This window comes from Tyto alba, unplaced genomic scaffold (genome assembly GCF_018691265.1).
Source record: "Tyto alba isolate M040663 unplaced genomic scaffold, T.alba_DEE_v4.0 Super-Scaffold_27, whole genome shotgun sequence".
Taxonomy (NCBI): Eukaryota; Metazoa; Chordata; class Aves; order Strigiformes; family Tytonidae; genus Tyto; species Tyto alba.
The window spans coordinates 17119161-17138527 of NW_024881301.1; the positions used below are offsets into that span (position 1 = coordinate 17119161).

The following is a 19367-nucleotide window of genomic DNA, read 5'->3' on the forward strand; positions in this document are numbered from 1 at the left end:
GTTTCCCTGTGAAGTTATAGACTAGATCTCAGGGAATCCTGTTTCTCATTCCTTGTGCACTGATACTGTCCTTGGTAAATGGCCTCAGTCAGTGATGCAGAAAATTGCACTTAGTATTCCTGTAATGTGCAGTTGGGACCCCTCATGACTCATGCTGTTATATATTTGACTGAGATCACCTAAAGGAAAGAAACAAGATCGTTACAGAAACTTCAGTATTCTCTTCAGTATTCTAATGTTTGTGCTCTGAAGACAGAATTCCCTATTAGAGACTCTGAAATATCTACTGAAGGCTGTTGTAACAATTTTGATGATATTTGTATTCGAGCAGACTCTAGCAATTTTAATTGTTATACCTCTATAGAAAAAGAATTAAGACCAAAAATAGCCAAAATGGAATGAAAAGATAAGCAAAAATTAAAGGATGAAGATGCTACATTTAGCTCAGCCAGAACTATAGAGTATTTTTAGGTCAGGGTTAATATCAAGTCCCTGAGATCTATACCCAGAAACTGCTGCAGATGCTGGATTAGGTTTACTAGTATATTTTAATATAGTGAACCTGCAAAGATTTCTGGTAATACTTATCTCAAACATTAACATTCCTTTATTTCTAATTAAACTAAAGGCAACTTGACATACTGTCGTAGTTTTAACAAAATTTGAGGTTTGATATTCAGAAAGAAGAATTAGAGAACATCAGAAGCACAGAAGAGATTTTCTAAAAGTAAATTATGTATAGTGGTGACATTTATTTATACAACAAATATTTTCCCTTCTTTACTCATACCTCCTGGTTTTCCAGATATTATTTCATTTTATTAATTTTTGTAACTGATTTATATATATCAATGAATAATCTTTATTCAAACCCTGTAGCACTGATAGATAGGCTGATCTAAACATGCCTTATGGAGAAAACACACATGCAGTTCAGATGTATGATGGCTAGAAGTGAACATACAAAAAAGTACAGGTTGCTCAAATAGCTAGTAGTCTACTCAGCACCACCAATGGTAACTTTTCTCAGGAGAAAAGAAGGGGAAAATTTTATGGTTAGTTGAAAAGTTAGACAGGTGTGACCAGTTAGTATATCTGAAACAAATAGATTTAAAATACAAATTAATATGGTAGCAGACTTAATTATTACTATAAACAAGCAACAGAATAGTAATGAGGGCTCAGCTGTGCACATACACTGTATTTGATCTTTGGGCTGGGAACACTTCCTTTTTTCAGTCCTGCATTGGTCTCCTGCACAGAACTTTTGCTCTGGTGTTAGTCAGAGTCAGAAAATCACCCAATACAAATTAGCTTATGTGCACATTACATAATATACCTTGCAGTTCAAAGACAAAGAATTTAAAAGCTTGAACAAGATCATCCAAGAAGAATATACAAAGGTGTGGAAGAAATTATTCCCATCATAAGAAAGAGCGAGCTGGGATGCCTGCAAAATATTTGAATAGAATTTTCTTCTACAAATAAAGACCTTCTCTTATAAAAACACTTCTGCAAATGCAGTGTGAGAAAATCGAGTTTTGAAAATTCAGATATAATGGAAATGTACAACAGATGATGTAAAATCACTGCATAAGAAAAAAATAAATCCTTGTCATCTTTTGCAATTTGAATATTTTTTACATGTTTTCATGGTCAGCATATTTCATTTATTTATTTTTATACACTTCATAGTACATATTCCAAAAGATTTCGTCTGGTTTTAAGACTAAGTCAAATGAATATAGTGTTTCTCTGACTTAATCTTCTTGTCTGCTACAATATATCAAATTTAATTTACCTCTGTAACTAATGCTTGGTAGGAAATTGGTTCAGTGAGTTATAGATTTCAATATTTTTCTTGCAGGTAATGGAATATATAAAAATAAATCACATTTCGCTCAGGTATTTTATGGTATGTCACCAGCAAATATCTGAAGAAGCACAAACCTTAAACATTTAAAGTTTGAAACAGTTAACTTGCAGATAAATCTTCATAAATTCTCATCTAAAAAAAGATTTGTAATGGTCTAATGAACCGTAGGGGATGAGAACTGAAAATTATCACATACTAGCTTCTTCCTCATCTTTACAAGAAATACAACCTTATTTTAGTTGCACACAAAAATAAATTCCAGTGCTCCCATTTATTATGTTAAATCATAAAAGAGTAACTATAATAATGCATGAGAAATTGTCTTTTTTCACCTTCACTGGCCTAGAGACAAGTGAATATATCTCCTTCACTTAAATAAAATACATGTCTAAACTGATATTAAAAATAGAAATGTATTTCTGAACACATAAACATGATAGTACAGTATTCAATATCAATGACTATAACTGTCATGCTTGAGTTGGCCTCCCATTCTCTAAAATAGACTTATTTATGTATCATACCACATTACAGAATACTGTTAATCTTCAATAAGTTAAAATAACTAGACAAAAAAAACCAACTTGTGGGTTCTGTTTCATGAAAGTGCATCTGAGACAGCCAAACATATCAGTTTTGAAAAAAACAAACAAACAAAAAAACAAAAACAAAACAAGCAAACAAACAAAAAGAACCAACCAACCAACCAAATCCACAAAATCAACAAACCACATGCAAAGCAAATCACAATCAAACAAAACAGAACAGAAATTTTGTGAAAATTTAAACCATGCCTCCTGTGATAGGACATACCTTATAAAACATAGGTTGGAATCTTTCACTGAAATATTTGAGAAGGAGATCATTTAAATCTTGTTCGGTGGTTTTTGTTGTTGTTATTGCTTTTGGGGTTTTGTTGTTGTTTAACGTTCACCCCCTCCCTGAATGAATATGAGGCTGTGAAATGGACTTTGCTAGGAGACTACAACCTACCATTTGTTATTACTAGAACATATATGACAATAACACACTCAAGATAATTTCTTTACTACTAGAATAACTCACAACTTTAAAGGATTTCTATTATACTCTATGCCTCTGATTATTATAAACTTGCTATATCTTTCAAAAGGAACGTGTATTCAGCATACATGTCAAGAAGAGTGGGGAGTGAAGTTTGAACACACTGTCAACAACTCCAGTGACATCAATAGTCTGGGACCAAATGTTTGGAGTTTCTGAAATATAGAATAAGGCTCATTCTCAGATATAAGGAAAAATACTCAGAGAAGTCAAACCACTACTGGGAAAAGAAATCTGAAATGTTATTTGGTCATGATGCAGTCGCCATGTACTATTACCAGTTTCTCAAAAAAAAAAAAAAAATCACATTTTTTCTCAACTAGATAAGTTGGCATCTCTTCCTCTGCCACCCAAACATTTTTTTTCATTTTGGCGTTTGTGTGGATTGTGAGTTTTGAAGACCATGAAAGCAAAGGAAAATCTCATGCAACATTTGCAAGTGGAAAGCTTATTGTGAGCAAAGAGGATGGCTGAAATTTTCCTTTAACAGCAAAGTGAATATTTCAGCTACAGTAGGAAATCCATAGATTTTCCCTAACTTCAGATCTTATTTTGAAGTCCTGGTATCAGAGTTTAGGGAATGAAAGAGGAAATATAACAGGAATGGAGTGGAAGGAAGATTTCACATTCCAGTGCACCTGGAGAGATTGATTCCGCACTTTTGAAGAGATTACCAAAAAAAAAAAAGAAACCAAAACTACAGAATTAGAGGTGTGTTTTCAATTTCTATTTTTATTGTCAGTCAGGCAAAGAAATTCTCAGCAAATATCTAAGACAGACTACTGAAACTGTGTAAAAAACAAGTCACTGAGTTATGACCACCATATTACAATATGCAAATATTTCTTCTAACATACTCAGAATTACTATGTAGTTTATAGTGTTAGCATCTTCATAGCTACCATCTGACACCACACCTTTTCAAAAGCCCCAGAAGGTTACTCAGTCCTATCACAGAAGATAGGGGTGTGAACTACAGTGATACTACTGAAATACTATTGATACATGACTGAAGATTCTGCAGCACCAGCAAAATTATCTTACCATAAAATCCCACTAATACTTGCTACTAAAAATAATGGAGCACTAGAGGAAAATAGTGGAGGGACGGGAGATTTTGTCAGTCTATCCAAAATCCTTGTGAGCAAATCCAAAATTCAGGGACAGTTCCATTATGACAATGTATGATTTTGATTTCTAAAACACTGGGAGAAGGATATCTTTGAAACAGTAACAATTATCTGAAGAAGACATAATACATTTTCATTCACCTTCTTAATCTTAGAGTAGGGAGGGCTGGGTGTTAGGAAGAAAGGATAATGTCATGCTTCCTTGTCTAGTTCAGGGTTGGTGACAGAACTTTCCTAGCTATATTGAATCAAAAAGACACAGTCTTGGAATCAGAGTTTTCCCAATGAACCTAAATGCATGCACTATATATGAGAAAATTTTTGGAATATGCTACATGAAAAATACTCAGTTGTGAAAGCCAATAAATTAGTATTAATTACTCATGGAGTTTTGCAGCCTTTCTAATTTGACCTTTGGAATCCTGATACTGGAACTGTAAAACTTCAACAGTAGTAATACTAAATTTATTGTAATTGCTTTAAAAAAACAAACAAACAAAACAAAACAAGCAAATAAACAACAACAACAAAAAAACAAACAAACAAAAAAAAAAAAGAAAACAAAAAAAACCCTAAACCTCTTAAGTTGAATTGTAATGATTTAGTTACTCCATGACCTCCAGAGTTTTCATTGCCTCATAGCTAAGGAAATACGAGTGCATGCAGAACTGACCTGAGCCACAACGATACAGGGACTCAAGGGACCAGTGTCTGTTAGGTGAGATGTATGGAGGTCTGCTGCCACCTCTTTGAAGTGTCCCAAGGACAGCACATTTCATGCAGGGAGAGAGATTTGCTATGAGTGCTGTAGCCCAGGGAGATCTGAGAAATACGCATTGCAAGAAATCAAGTGAAGACAGAGTGAAAGCACATCATTTATAAAACAGCTTGACTGAGCAAGTAAGTCTGATTACCTGCACTGTGCAACTATTGTCACAACGGCTCCACAGGGAGCATGTTCATTTGTCACGTCCACCATACTGTATCTCAAGACATACGAGTATTACATCAAATGCATCCCTCAGCAGTCGGCTAGTAGCCTGCTTTCTGGCACTTCTCAAATGCGTGGATAGATACTCAGGACTACACACTCTTATCTCCATCACCCTATTTCTAACCTCTTTCAAATCTTCTGCACACAGGCTTTAATTTACTGGCTTTGGATTTTCCCCAGGTTACTCTCCTTTACAGGTATTTACGTTTGAAGTAGGTGAGAGTGTTCCTCCCAGGGCTCCAGGGAGTGCGGGACCCTGTGTGGGGCAGGGTGCTGCCAGAGGAGCGCGACCCGGAGCGGGGCAGGGTGGCATAGGCAGAGGTGGAGCGGGGTAAGGTGGTGTAGGCAGGGCGGGAGAAGGTGTCATAGGAGGAACGGGACAAGGAGCTGTACGGAGGACGCGTGAGTGTGCCATAGGCGGTACGGGACAAGGGGGAGTAGCTTGAGCGCCCCACGAGGCTCCACGCTGAGCGGGAGGCAGGTGCCCACGTGGGGCGAGAGCCCAGGCGAGTGGTGCTGTCACAGGAGGGACCCCACTGAGGGCCACACACTGAACGAGACCCTGGGGTGCCCACAATCCGCGAGATCGAGCGAGAGATGGGGGCGCAGATGGAGCGGGCCGTGGTGGCTGCCAGGGGACGTGGGGATGGGGAGCAGGGGAGACAGGCTGCTGATGAGTCCTCAGGGCGAGTGGCAGGCAAGTTGGCAGGGCGGGCCTCCACAGCCCCCAGGGAGATGGAGGTGGGGGAGAAGAGCGAGTGGGCTGCGGGGGGCCCCACCGGGCGGGAGGACGGGGAGCACAGCGAGTGGGCTGCTGGGGGCCCCACTGGGCGGGAGGATGGAGAGCACAGTGAGTGGGCTGCTGGGGCGCTCCCCATCTGCAGCCCTGCTGGGGTGGTGCTACGGGCTGCAGAGTGGGGCACTGGGGAAGCTGCTGGGCAGGGGCTCGGGGAGCACATGCCATGGGCTACTGGGGTGCTCAGGGGTTGAGAGGGCAGGGTAGCCATTGGGCCACATGGAGGCTGGGTGGTGGGAGAGGGTGCAGAGCCGCAGACAATGTGCGAGATGGAAGCAGCAGGCACTGAAAGGGGAGCTGGTGGCAGCACGGGACTGCCGACAGAGTGGGCTACCGGAGAGCACACGGGGTGGGAAGGCGGAGCAGACATATGGGCAGGGACTGCCTGGGTTGCCGCAGTGGGACCGGAGCCAGCCATAAAGTGGGTCAGCAGAGCACTCACCGCATTATTTGCAGGGACAGAGACAGAGTAGGACATTGGCCCACCTCCTCCTCCAGGCTGGTGTGTAGGAGCAGGACCTGTCTCGAATACCACATGAGGCATAGGGGGGCACATGGGGTTGGATGTTGGGGCAGGCATGGAGCCATACATGGATGGAGGCATCGGGGCACATGTAGCAGAAGGCATAGTCTCACATATGACACGGAAGCCAGGATCGCATTCCGGGTCGAAACTAGGATTGATGCTTGGATTGAAACCTTGGTTGCAGATGGAGTTGCATAAGGGATGGCCCGCAGGGAGGTACACGAAGTCATACACAGGCTGGCCCCCTGCACTGCAGTTTGGGTTGCACACTGGGATACATATGTATTCACACATGGAGTTGAACGCAGGGTCTGCCACGGGGACTGGACCAGAGCTGTTCTCACACACCGGGAGTGACCCGTTTTGGCTAACGGGCAGGGTGCCATTCTGGGTTGTAGGGCAACACACTTCAGCCTTGGTGCATCCCTTGCAATAGGCAAACTTGTGGCATCCGAAGTTGGCCAGGAGCCGGTGGCTGCCAAGCCTGTAAGGTGTGAACTCCACAATGGTCCGTGCCTGTTGGTTGGATGCCAGCGTTCCCAAACTGGACCAAGAGAAGGAAAAGAATTAGGACCCTGGGTAGCTCAGAAACGTGAAGTGTTACGAGGTAAGAGTACACAGCTGGGTTTGATTTGCTACAACATGTTTTCAGAGACAAACTGTTAGGACAACATTGCTATTCTTGCCTTCCTCCAAAAAAAAGCATTCTGGTTTTGAAAAGGATGGTAACAACTTCTGTCCCAAAAGAAGATTTGGAAAACTCTCATAGTCAGATCTGTAATTGGAACTGGAAACTCATTCATGATACTCTCTTGAAACGTAACACCATTCTGCCTCAAAGATGTATTTACTGCTTCCCATTTCCAGTAGTCTATGTTGGATCGGGCAGCTTTGTGGAATTGAGTTCATTATTATTCAGTGAGAACAATTCCTAATTGCTTCCCCTCAAAACTAGTCATACTTCTGTCAGTTCTTGTCATAAAGAACAACAATGCATATTAATGAACATCTACTTTTCCTAGGATGCTATAGCATCCTGGAATTTTCCACCTTCCTGTGATTAACATGTTATGATCTTAGAATGAATATTAGTATTTCTCACTATCATTTTCTAATTGTTCATGCATGTGGTGACAGTTCATGAATATTTAGAGGAATTCTATTATAAACTCAGTAGGATTATGAGGGATGGGGGACCCAGCTAGAACTTCTTGTAAAGAAAAGAGTGCATTTCCTTTCAGATAGAAATTTGAAACACACACTTAATCCTTGAGAAAAATGAAGCAGCAGCATATCTTTTCAGCTCTAAATGATCCATCAGTTTCAAGAGGAGTAAGGCTTTTAATAGGGTCTCAAAGTAATAAAGGGCAGAAGTCCTGTTCACGTCCTAAACATCAAAAATATCAGAATCTCAAAACCTACTCTGATCTAGCACACCTTAGTCAACCCCCAATATTATCACCATTTAAATAATTTATGATCTTACTCAATGGTCATTGGCTCTTTGAATAAACCACAGCCTTCTAATGTCATTACACAGTTCTTCATATCTTCCTGGAGAGGATTGCAGAAGGAGATCTCTGCAGTACATGGTACTTTCAGCCTGGGCTGGCTCAGTAGCTAGTCAGAAAATAAAAAAACACGTTTTATGTTTTGTAACCCTTCAAAAATTAACAATGAATTAAATAAATGTAAGGAGGGAAAAAAAAAAAAAAAAAAAAGATTTACTTTTATGATCTCCTTACATCACTTTAAGTCAACCGTTATACATTTAAAATCACACTGATCTTGCTAAGACAAAAAATGCCGTAAAAGAAAAGAAAAAAAGAATTTCAGGTTTATCTGCATTGTACCTAGGAAGTGGCCAATAAGAGTCCCTAAGTCTGTTACTTAGATCACAAATTCCATAATTAAAGTTCTTTACCTTTACAATAACAGGTGGCCTGTTGATTACGATATCCCTGCTCACCATCAGAACTTCTCCACACTCTGGGTCCGAGACAGCAACTACTTTCATAATGTTGTGATCACAAAGATAAGGTCCATATTGACTATATGATATACACAGTGGAATTTTTTTCACTGTAAAACAAATTTATTTTAATTATTTTTTCTGATTTTTTGGCCAATACTTCCTCTTTCTTTCCTTCTAAAGTTTAACTGGCACATACAATGGCTTAATTGAATATTAAGTTATCCCAGCATCTTTGAAAACAGACATGATTTTTCCTGGCTTAGGGTGATACATTGCTACCTTCAACAACGAGCTTCACAGTTTTCAGTTAATAGAACTATATAAGTGCATTTACATGGAGGTTTGTTTATTATTATTATTCTTCAAAATTTGGAAATTTTTGTTCCACTGTAATTCTTAAAGCAATAATTCAAATATAGGCAAACTGAAGCTTGGTAAAACAGAATGTTAATATCAGGTATGAAAGTTCATTTTACAATGATGTGTTTTAATTAAAAGGATCATTTTTCTTCCAGAAAAAGATATTAACCATGAAAACAAGTGTTTATGTTCTGATACACCTTTGCACTTCCCAGCATAATGTATATCTAGAAATAATTACTTTAGTATTTAAAACAAGTGTTTTACACTGGCTAATATCCTCTGGCCAAAAGAAATAAATTGTTCTTCTGATAGACAACTGCATCTTTATCTTTGTATTGAATATGGAATCCAGAATTGAACTTTTAGCAGAAACAAGTTTTGAAATGATCATAAGAATCTCTAAGCCTTGAGAAATTAGGGAAAGACTATGATTTATCTGTCACTATATATATACTATTGACTTTTGAGTGATCACCCTTAAGTAAATTCAGCTGTCAATATTTAACATTGTATTCATTTCACTCCCCACCACTATTAATATGTCTCCACTAATCCTAAAAACCAAACCATCTCCTGAAAAGAACAGTGGATAAAAGAGTATTGGACAAATTAATCTTCTTACCTTCCCTTGGACCCAATGTGACATTCACACTGTCTTTCCAAAACTGATCCATTGGGCAGCCACTGTAGGTTATTATTTGTGCACACAAATTAAACTTCAGGGTTTTGTTTTCACTACGCAAATTTTCAAGCAGCCAGTGGAGTTGAACATCTTCACCGTACATTGGGCAGTTAGCCATCTTTAACCTCATGTTAATACCAGAGTCACTCAAAAATGGGTTTTTCAGGGATGATAACTCTCTCTCAATATGACAGTTGGAAGCATTACAGTACCCTGGGTGAATTCTTCTGTAAGCCCGGTAATAGGCTTCTTTGTTTTTCACAGAACCTATTGAAGAAGATACATGCTAATAAATCTGCTGGAGGCACGAGAAGTCACATCTACCCAAATAATAAAGATAATTAAATTTCTTCCTTCTCCTTCCTGAAACCTAATGTAGTGTCTTGATGTAGAACAGATCCACAAGATAATGAAACATAAGTTATGGCAGTCTGAATGCATATAATAAAATAAATATATCAAAAAAAAACATGCAAAAAATATTTTATTCTAATTAATAAGTTTTAAAATGTCCATGTAAATCTCAAAATGCATAGTTAGTGCAAAACTCAAAATATAATACTTTATAAGGATTAGGGTAAATATGATATGCTACCCTGTCTCTTAAAAGGCAAAATTTTTCTTTCTTGTTCCTGTTCAAAAAACCCCCAGTTCTTGCAATCTTACAGTCAACTGTGATCCACTCTTCATTCTCTTAGGCAATTTTGCTGTTTGAACTCCTCCCTACTACTGGAAGATGAAAATCAGTAATTAGTAGCCTAAAGTAAAAACAACAGAATATCCTAATAATACATGAATTTAGTAAGTAAGCATGTGTTCTGACAGACCAGGTACAAGAAGCAACAACTAAGAAGTTAGTCCTGGGTTTAAAAGTGGGTATTTGGGGGTTTTTAGATTATCTAAAGCCTGCTAGTATTTTAAACTACTGTACAAGTGAGACTAAAACACTTGTATATGAATAGTGGTATTAAAAGGGCTGGAAGGTAAGTCCTGTGAGGAGTGGCTATGGACTTCGGGTTTGCCTAGTTTGGAGAAAAGCAGGCTGAGGGGTGACCTCATTGCTCTGTACAGCTTCCTGAGGAGGGGAAGTGGAGAGGGAGGTGCTGAACTCTTCTCCCTGGGATCCACTGATAGGACTCATGGGAGTGGCTCAAAGTTGTGCGAGGGGAGGTTTGGTCTTGAAATTATGAAACATTTCTTTACTGAGAGGGTGGTCAAACACTGGAACAGGCTTCCTAGAGAGGTGGTTGACATCCCATGCCTGTCAGTGCCTTAAAAAGAGGCATTTGGACACTGCCCTTAATAATACGCTTTAACTTTTAGTCAGCCCTGAAGTGCTCAGGCAGTTGAACTAGATAATTGTTGTAGGTCCCTTCCAACTGAAATATCCCAGTGCCTATCCTATCCTATCCTATCCTATCCTATCCTATCCTATCCTATCCTATCCTATCCTATCCTATCCTATCCTATCCTATCCTATCCTATCCTATCCTATCCTATCCTATCCTATCCTATCCTATCCTATCCTATCCTGATGTAATTATTGTGTGCTTTGTTTGAATTATCTATATACATTTAGAAGTTTAGGAACCAAGATCTTTGAACAGAAAGGCATCTTCCTCCTTCTCTAAAACAGACACCTTCAGGTTGCTCTATTCATTTTAACACAGTATATATTACATTGATAATTTTATATAATTAGCACTTAAAATTTCTTCTAACCAATTAAATGACTTTTCATCATACCTAGTTCATACTTGTAAGCACCAGTGATATCTTCGAATTGCTCACTGCCAACACTCTTGGTGATTAGATGTTGTCCACATGGCCAAGTGTCGCAGAAAAATTTTGTTTTTTTGGCATTGTTTTGGGAAAGCCAGCCAACATAGTTCGAATTCACTCGAGAAAACATATGATGACCATCATAGTCCAAGTCCAGTTCCCCTTCTCTGATGCTTCGAACCCATGTAGGACCGCTGCAAGCTAAACCTAAGCCAGATAACAAAAATATTACAATAGGCTGTAATCTGAATAGTAGAGAAACTCAACAACATAACCTGAGGAAAAACAATTAGAGTTATAGTAAACAGTTACCTCTGCCAGTTTCCAAAGGTGTTGGATCCAGACATTGCCAATCACCACAGCACTGATTTAGGTCTCTGCGAGCCATCCAAGCTTCATTCCAGCAGTGATATCGCCTGTAGGATGAAGGAATATGGGATTAAAGTAATCTCTTGGATCATCAAATTCAATGCTTTGTGATGGAGGAAAACCATGTCAGAGATAACCTTTAATCAACTGAAGACTCTCTATGTCTTAACACTGTTAATGTTGTCTGGGGACAGGAGTTGCTTAGTTTGCTTTATATCACTCAGATTGGAAATTTGTTCCAGAACCTTGGAGATCTGATTGCAAAACATTCTTCTTATAGCCTTTTTTTTTTTTTTTTTTTAGTTGATAACATGCCAACATAGTGCTTTTGCTTACATGGTTTATTTTCCTGACATTTTCCACCCGGCTCTTTAGTGGAAAATCACATACTGTCTTAGTCTTCTTTTTAGTGGCTTAAGAAAGAATAAACCCCTAAGTCTTTTGTGCTAAAAGAAGATGTTCATTCCCTTAATCTTTTAGTTTGACCTCATCTTTTTGACATGTGAAAGGGCTTAAAATTCATTAAAAGCTCTGACAGATCAGACTTGGGTAGAAACAAAACTCTGGTGCAGTAAAACTATGAACACACAGGTCAAGGGTGAAAATATGAAATTCTGCTATGATGATTGATAATGTCATAGTTAAATGAACATGAATTGAAAGGTTTACAAGAATGAAGCAATCCATGATAAGGAACATCAAGAAGACAACATACTTTATCAACCAAGTGATAATGACTGAAGATAATAGTCCTAATTAGTGATAAATTTTCCCTTGCATTTCATGATCTATTTAATATTTTTACAGCTACTGAGATTGATGGCCTTACTCTCACAAGTGGGTTGGGTTTTTTTCTTTTTTGAAAATGTAGATTGAGCAGGCTACCTCTTCAGTAATCTCATGGTTTTGAAATGCATTATTATGAAACTGAACAGCCTTGCCACACTGAAGAAATAGATACACTGATCTGTTATATTTGAATTAGTTTTTCTATCATTTAATTTTTGACAAAACCAAAAGAGCTTGCTTATTTCTTATTTACCATAGCTTGTCTTTACCACACAGGTTTTTTCCAGTACAGTCAAAAATCTCATTGATACCAAGAGGATTCTCAGTTGAGCATGGAAAACAGAAGTTTGTGACAACACGGCTTGGAATTCCCAAACACCTCAGCACTGTAAGGAAAAAAATATTAATAAATCACTACAGATGGTAATTAATCAAGCAAATCCTTCACTTACTAAATAAATATTTCTCCTATATCCTACTTTGTGCTTATATAAACATAATGGATAGGAGAAAATATTTGCAATGTAGTAATGCTGTCTTCAAAACTTCTTTTTAGTGATTGAAAAGTAGTCTGAAGAGAGCCTAGCAGAAAGGAATGGCTGTTACTCTTTCAGCTTTTAAAAAAATCCCAAACCAGATCTGTTGTAAATTCAGAAACAATGAACCTGATCCTGCACTAATAAAACACTGTATTTTTTTTTTTTTAAAACAGACTTCAGCACTTATAGATACAACTATGGAATAGAAATTTTCTTCAATGTAGAAGCAGATTCAGTAAATAAATGGTATAAAGTTGGAACTCAGAATTTTTGTTTGTAGTGTTTTGTTCACTATTATCTCATCCTTTGCAGTAAATGAAGATTGTAGATAGAAGTAGACAGAAGATTTTATGTTTTGGAGGAGACATTGCTAAAGGTCTTCTAGTTCATAACTTAACATTTTTGCTCATCCTTCAAACCTCACCCAAATGATAAATTTTGACCCCATGATGCTGCAATTGCTCTGTGTTTTAATAAAAGCTGCACTATGGATAGATGCATGATATAAAGGTCGCAGAAAAGATAGTACTGCTTTTCTTCATGCTGTATAGGAAAGCAATAGGTTGATAATAAACACCGTGTTAGGAGTGATGCCATATCATAACAAGAAAAATATTCCATTTCTTTTCTAATAAAATGTTCATGAGTAATATTCTTCCAGTAGTTTCTAAGGACAAAGGTTTTTGATCCTGGTTCTTTCTCTTCCCTTTTGGATAACTAGGTAAGGAGAGACTGAAATATCATACCTGTGCACATTACTGAAGCAAGAGACCCACAGTACCCATATCTGACTGGCCTGCATCTGCCATTGTACCACTGCTGAAGAATAGGGACACTTCCATTCCAGGAAAATGGTTTTGTTCCTTTTAGGTAATCATTGTTTTCTGGAATCTTCATGATACTGTTAGTGGTATGGCTGCTTATCTAGAAAGACACAAGAAAAACAACCTTTTCAAATATCTGACTGTGTCTTCACACCCTAAGCATATCACAAAACCATCAGAGATTAGTGTTACAAGTTAGTTTTTCCTTAAATCTGAGCACAGGAAGGATTTTCCCTGCTACTCATACTGTGTTAGATTACAGTGCAATTTGTCCTTCTATAATACAAGGTAGTGTGACCCTATCTATTCAGAGATCACACACTACTAGAGGTCTTACCATGTGATTTACCACCATGCTGACATGCACGGGATCATTGCGCCAACAATGGTCACGATCAGAGCCGTGATGGTAACTCGCACCCATGTCAAGGATCTTCAAGCAGATATCCAGAATCCCATCTTCAAACTGAGGAAAGAGAAGTTAACACAGACACCTTGGTATTCTGACATTGATAAAGTTCCTTTCTTGTCAATAATCCAGTCTTTTTAATGTATATGAGCTGTCCTCTCTTCTCCCCTGTCTTTTTTTTTTGTTGTTTTTTAAATCAAGTACAGCTTCTAGTGGTCTGTATGGTTTAATTTATCTGCCTGAAGGAAAACCAAAGGGAAAAACGTGTCATTTTTGCTTATGTTTGACTAATGAAGTAATTTTCTATCAGAAGCACAATATCCTGCTTTACCTTTTTCAAGAATATTCTGCAGTTTCCTTAATTTGCTACAGAAAACTTAATTCCAGTTCTTTGGGCTACAGTGAGATTCTCAAACATTTTTTGTGCATGCATAGTTTGGACTGGTCCTAAAAACCTTTCACGCTCCATAACATAGCATGTATTTATGAAAAAAATATGGGTAACAATTAATTTATCCATATATGAAAGCCATCTACTATTGAACAAATCTTCAAAAAATACCTGTCCAAAGTGCCATGGTCGAGAAGTAATATGCTTGTGAACTCCTTCATACAGTATCCCATGTTCATTCAGAACATATTCTTCTCTATGGGCCTGATTGTCCATATACACAGGGTCATCTGGAAAAGATGCAGAGCTATCAATCAGACAATATGTACATTTCTAGCACTTCTGTACCTTCTACTTCACCGGATCCCTTTCTTTCCCTACCTATTTTTGACTTACACTTTTAAACATGTTCAAGAGTGCAGGCTTTTTAAACATTCACAGACAATTCATTTTTACTCACAGCTAGATATTATCTTTATTAAGTCTCTCCCTGCTGTAGTACACCTGAATTACAGAGCTTGCAATTTGTCTTCACAGTAAGTTGTTCTAGGAGTCAAAGACTGTGCACTTAGTGTTGGGTATCTGATTTTGATCAGATCAAAAGAACAAACAATGTGAATATTTGCCATGATTTTTGGAAAGTCCTACATGCTACGGAATTTCTTGCTACCAGAACCAGATTGACAGAATTTCATTTATATTTCTACTATATTATTTCATGGTGATACCGCAGAATTCACAGGATCACAGAATGGTTGATGTTGGGGACATCTGGAGGTCATCTGGTCCAACTCCCCTGCTCAAGAAGGGCCACCCAGACCCAATTCCCCAAGACCATGTCCAGGTGACTTATGAATATCTCCAAGGATGGAGATTCCACAGACTCTCTGTGCAACCTGTGTCAGTGCTCAGTTACCCTCACAGTAGAAAAGTGCTTCCTGACCATCAGAGGAAACCTCCTACATTTTAGTTTCTGCCCATTACTTATTGTTCTGTCAAGCCATTGTAAAAGTGGGGTGAAAAAATTACACTGCATTTCTACTACCATTAAGAAAACAAATCAAAACACTGGCTTGAGACTCTCTTGAACTTGGAGGAAAAACTAAATAGCAAAACAAAATCACTCCCTGTTTCTCATTATTTCTGTGATTCCATCCCTTATTTACCAGATAAGTAATAAATATGTTGAACATTTTTACTCATCATGAGCATTTTTCTTAAAACTATCTGATCATAACTTACCTGCACACCAAGGGTTAAAAAGGACATAAAAATCTCCAAGACATCGCTGATATGTGTGACCACAAGATGTGATTTGCATATTGAGAATATAACGGCCAATGCAGGCATTGGAGGGAGGAAACGCGCTGATATTGATGCATTTTGGCTGATGAACTTTGTAGGAAGCACTCCAGCAGGTTTGATCTAGACATCTTCCCATCGGGAAGGTACATTTGGTCTCATTTGATTCACAGGGTCTAAGGCCTTTTCAGGAAAATAAATACAACTTCAATCAGACTAAACAAAGCACATGTAAAAGACAAGTAATTTTCTTAGTTGTCATTTGCAATGCAAAGCTCCCAAGGGTGGATCTCTTTTTCACTTGTCACCTCTGTAGCAGAGTGAGAAAACTTTACCTGTTAGCAGAACTGACAAGGTGGGACAAGCCTGGGGCAGGGGAAGGTAGTCTCTTCACTCAGAAGATGAATGAGTAGATACAATTTGTCACTGAAGACTATGGAAAATATTATTTACCAGAAAAGGACTGGGAAAGACTACACAGAGTTTGGGAGTGACTACCTGTCTCCACAGTGAAAATAGCCTGGTCCACAGAGTCATCCCATTCCCGATTTTGGAAGCGAGCATAAAAGCTGAAGGCTTGCCCTCTCCTTATTATCTGTCTGTCAGTTCCGAAGAAATGGGTATTATGAATTTGGCAGTTGGAAGGACAGTTCAGGTCGACTTCTCCAAGCTCAATGACTGCAGGACAGAGAGAGGAACACAAAGGAAAAAACAGATAATTGAGTTCCCATCACTGGTTGAGGTCAAGATTACATGAAAGTGGAAATAATAATGAAAGGCAGAAAACTGTTTCAAAAAATTCAGTCAAGAATTTGTTCAAAACTCACCAACACGAAGATTGAGACATATATCCAAAAAAAGTATCCTTACAAGTTCACCACTTCTCTAGCTTGCAGGTGGAAACTTGTATAATGCTTTGATTTATAAAGCTGTGCTACAAGTTTCACATCTTTTATATAGTGTCTTCTTGTTTTACAAATACCAGATGACGAGGGATGATACTAGTATCTCTACTTGAAAAATTGATTTTGCATTGTAGTATTCTCTTCACATTGCAACATGCTGTCTACAGTTACTTTTCAACCACAACAACAGCAAATGTTTTGCACATGCTATCAGTTGAGAGTTGTTTTTTATACAAGTAATAAAATAATAAAGTAAACTGAATACATAAAAGATTTGATAACAAATACAGGTGTATGAAAGCTTAAGTGGCACTCCAAATGAGTTATGAAACAAATAGAAACAAATAAACAACCCCCCAAAATTGTAAATACAGTTAAATATGCATGCAAATGTCTCAATCTGCATTTCCTAAATTCATAAAAGATATGCAGATATCTTTGAGCAACTTAAAGGAGAAGGAAATATTCACAAATTGTGACATTTAAAAAAATGCTAACAATATATCCCAAGTGCTATTATTAGCTTGACAAAAATCTTAGCTGATTCCCCTTAGGCATCTTGCCTGGATATCACTCATTTCATAGGAGTAATTATGATCCCGGTGCCAGGAGGATGGGTGGCAACACTGATTTTTACTTATTTGCATGCAACTTTTTTTTTTTTTCCTGTTAGACTCTAATTGAAGACAATGAAAGTCACAGATTCTCAGCAGTTTTTGAAATCCAGCTTAATGAACTACAAAGTCTTGTACATTATTTTAATTCTAAAGGATTAAGTTTGGTCCTGCTAAACCTACAGAACAATCAAACAATACAACTTCTCTAACTATATTGGCACTAAGTTGAATACAGAGTTGGCACTTAGTGGAAACTAATTTTTCCCATCCAGAACCAAGGGTGTATCCACATAAAAGAAGACTCATAGCTAAGGCCATGGGACCTCTACACTTTGAGCACAAACCAGTGGAGTTTCCCAGGATCACATCCTGAAGTAAATCATAATTGAAATTAATTGGGAGGGGAGGAGGGGAAGGAGGGGAAGGAATAAAAAAAAAAAGGAAAAATAAGAAAAAAGCAGCTTTTTCTGATTTGTTTTCTTGAATGAAATATTTTAATTTTTCATCTAACTATATACATTTGGTAATGAATTGGTCATTCAGATCTCCAGCAAAAATCAGCAGATAAATTCAAACCTGGGAGTTACTCCTGTTAAAAACATGCACACTATCAACAACAACCAAAAAATATTGCAATGCATTACGACATTATTACTCATGAATGCATCATACCTGCTGACAAGAAAGTTCTGGTTCAAAAGAAAGGATTAGAAGTGCTTATGCCACACATGACCAACTCCTGTGGTCAAGAACGCTGAAAGAATCTGACAGATCCTCACCCATCTTCTGGAGGTGTTTATAAACCAAGACAACTATACTTCAACCACTTATTAATCCAGCTGAACTGGAACATCAGGGAGTTGAGATATTACATGTTTCCCAGGGATGTTCTCTAAAGTCAGCCCACAGTTTGCTTATCAGTGTTAATTATCACAACTGGATCACAAAGGAATTAACAATTGCCTTCTTAAGCAAAGGCAGCTCTGAGAAAATACTAAAGGCTAATCAATTTCACATCTTTGCTTGGTTTCTCTCTCTGGTAGAAACCCAACCTTCAATACCATTCATAGGGTTTTTGCTATCAATTCACATTTTGCCTTCATTCCAGAGAGAATACTTCAGGTATCCATTGTGAAATAATTGATTCTAGCATCAAAATACTGAAAACTAGTACTTTGTAGCTGATGATGGAAATAAAATCTATTCTCCATGTTCTTTCATATTCTCAGAATTGGATGTTGTTTCACCAATTCTTTTCCACAGCTCTCTTTTTCCTTTACAAAAGGAAAGGCTTTTTTTCAAAAGTTAGGTTTTTTCTTTCTAAGCCCAGAAATGAAATCTAAACCTTAGAAGTAATCCCTAGACTTGATTCCACACAGCAATATGTACATTTTTTTTTTTGTCCTTACGCCTGACCATTTAATCATTTCCACTTTCAGTACTGAGTCAAGTAATAGTAAAGTTTCAAGACACTCACCTTCCATTTTTCTTCTACATGTACTGGTATCTGAAGCACAATACTGGTGGAGGTACCTGCTCCTCAGCAAGATGCACTGCAAGGTCTGGCTGATCTCCTCTGCGAACCAACCTAATTTCCTCTCAGTAACATTTATATTCAGAACTAAAAAGCTGTCACACATATTGCATCAACAAAATACCAGTTTACAAAAAGGCCCCACCCATGTGTCTACTGATGCTCATAAATGATTCATTTTAACTTCCAGCATTATTAGGGAGAGTCCTGCAGCTGAAGGGAGGGAGAGATCTTGGTACTTCACCTATAGAATAGTACTCTCAATGTCCCACAACTTGACATGTCTCAAAAATATTTTAAGACCAGGATGAATCTTAACACAATTTAGCGTAAGCCATTATTTTTAGCCATTTAAAGTTCCCATAAATCCCAGCATCTACTGTTCCCTTCTGGCTAGACACCTTTAAACACCTATAGGAAAACAATAAAGAACACTAAACTTAAGCCAAATTTAGATTATGAATATGATCACCAGTGGATA

General features: G+C 37.9%; 1 protein-coding gene across 1 annotated transcript; it reads right to left on the bottom strand.

Annotated features, from left to right (window-relative positions):
* Positions 1 to 3664: 3664 nt before the first annotated feature.
* LOC104366566 (protein-glutamine gamma-glutamyltransferase 5) lies at positions 3665 to 18952 on the bottom strand. Its single transcript, XM_033010641.2, has 13 exons — positions 18830 to 18952; positions 16329 to 16508; positions 15771 to 16013; positions 14700 to 14818; positions 14066 to 14194; positions 13651 to 13828; positions 12619 to 12751; positions 11520 to 11623; positions 11172 to 11414; positions 9366 to 9692; positions 8330 to 8487; positions 7892 to 8025; positions 3665 to 6949 (listed from the first exon to the last, which is right to left on the bottom strand). The coding sequence occupies exons 1-13, from the start codon at positions 18834 to 18836 to the stop codon at positions 5275 to 5277; spliced, it is 3630 nt and encodes a 1209-aa protein (XP_032866532.2). The 5' UTR covers positions 18837 to 18952; the 3' UTR covers positions 3665 to 5274.
* Between the last annotated feature and the right edge of the window lie 415 nt (positions 18953 to 19367).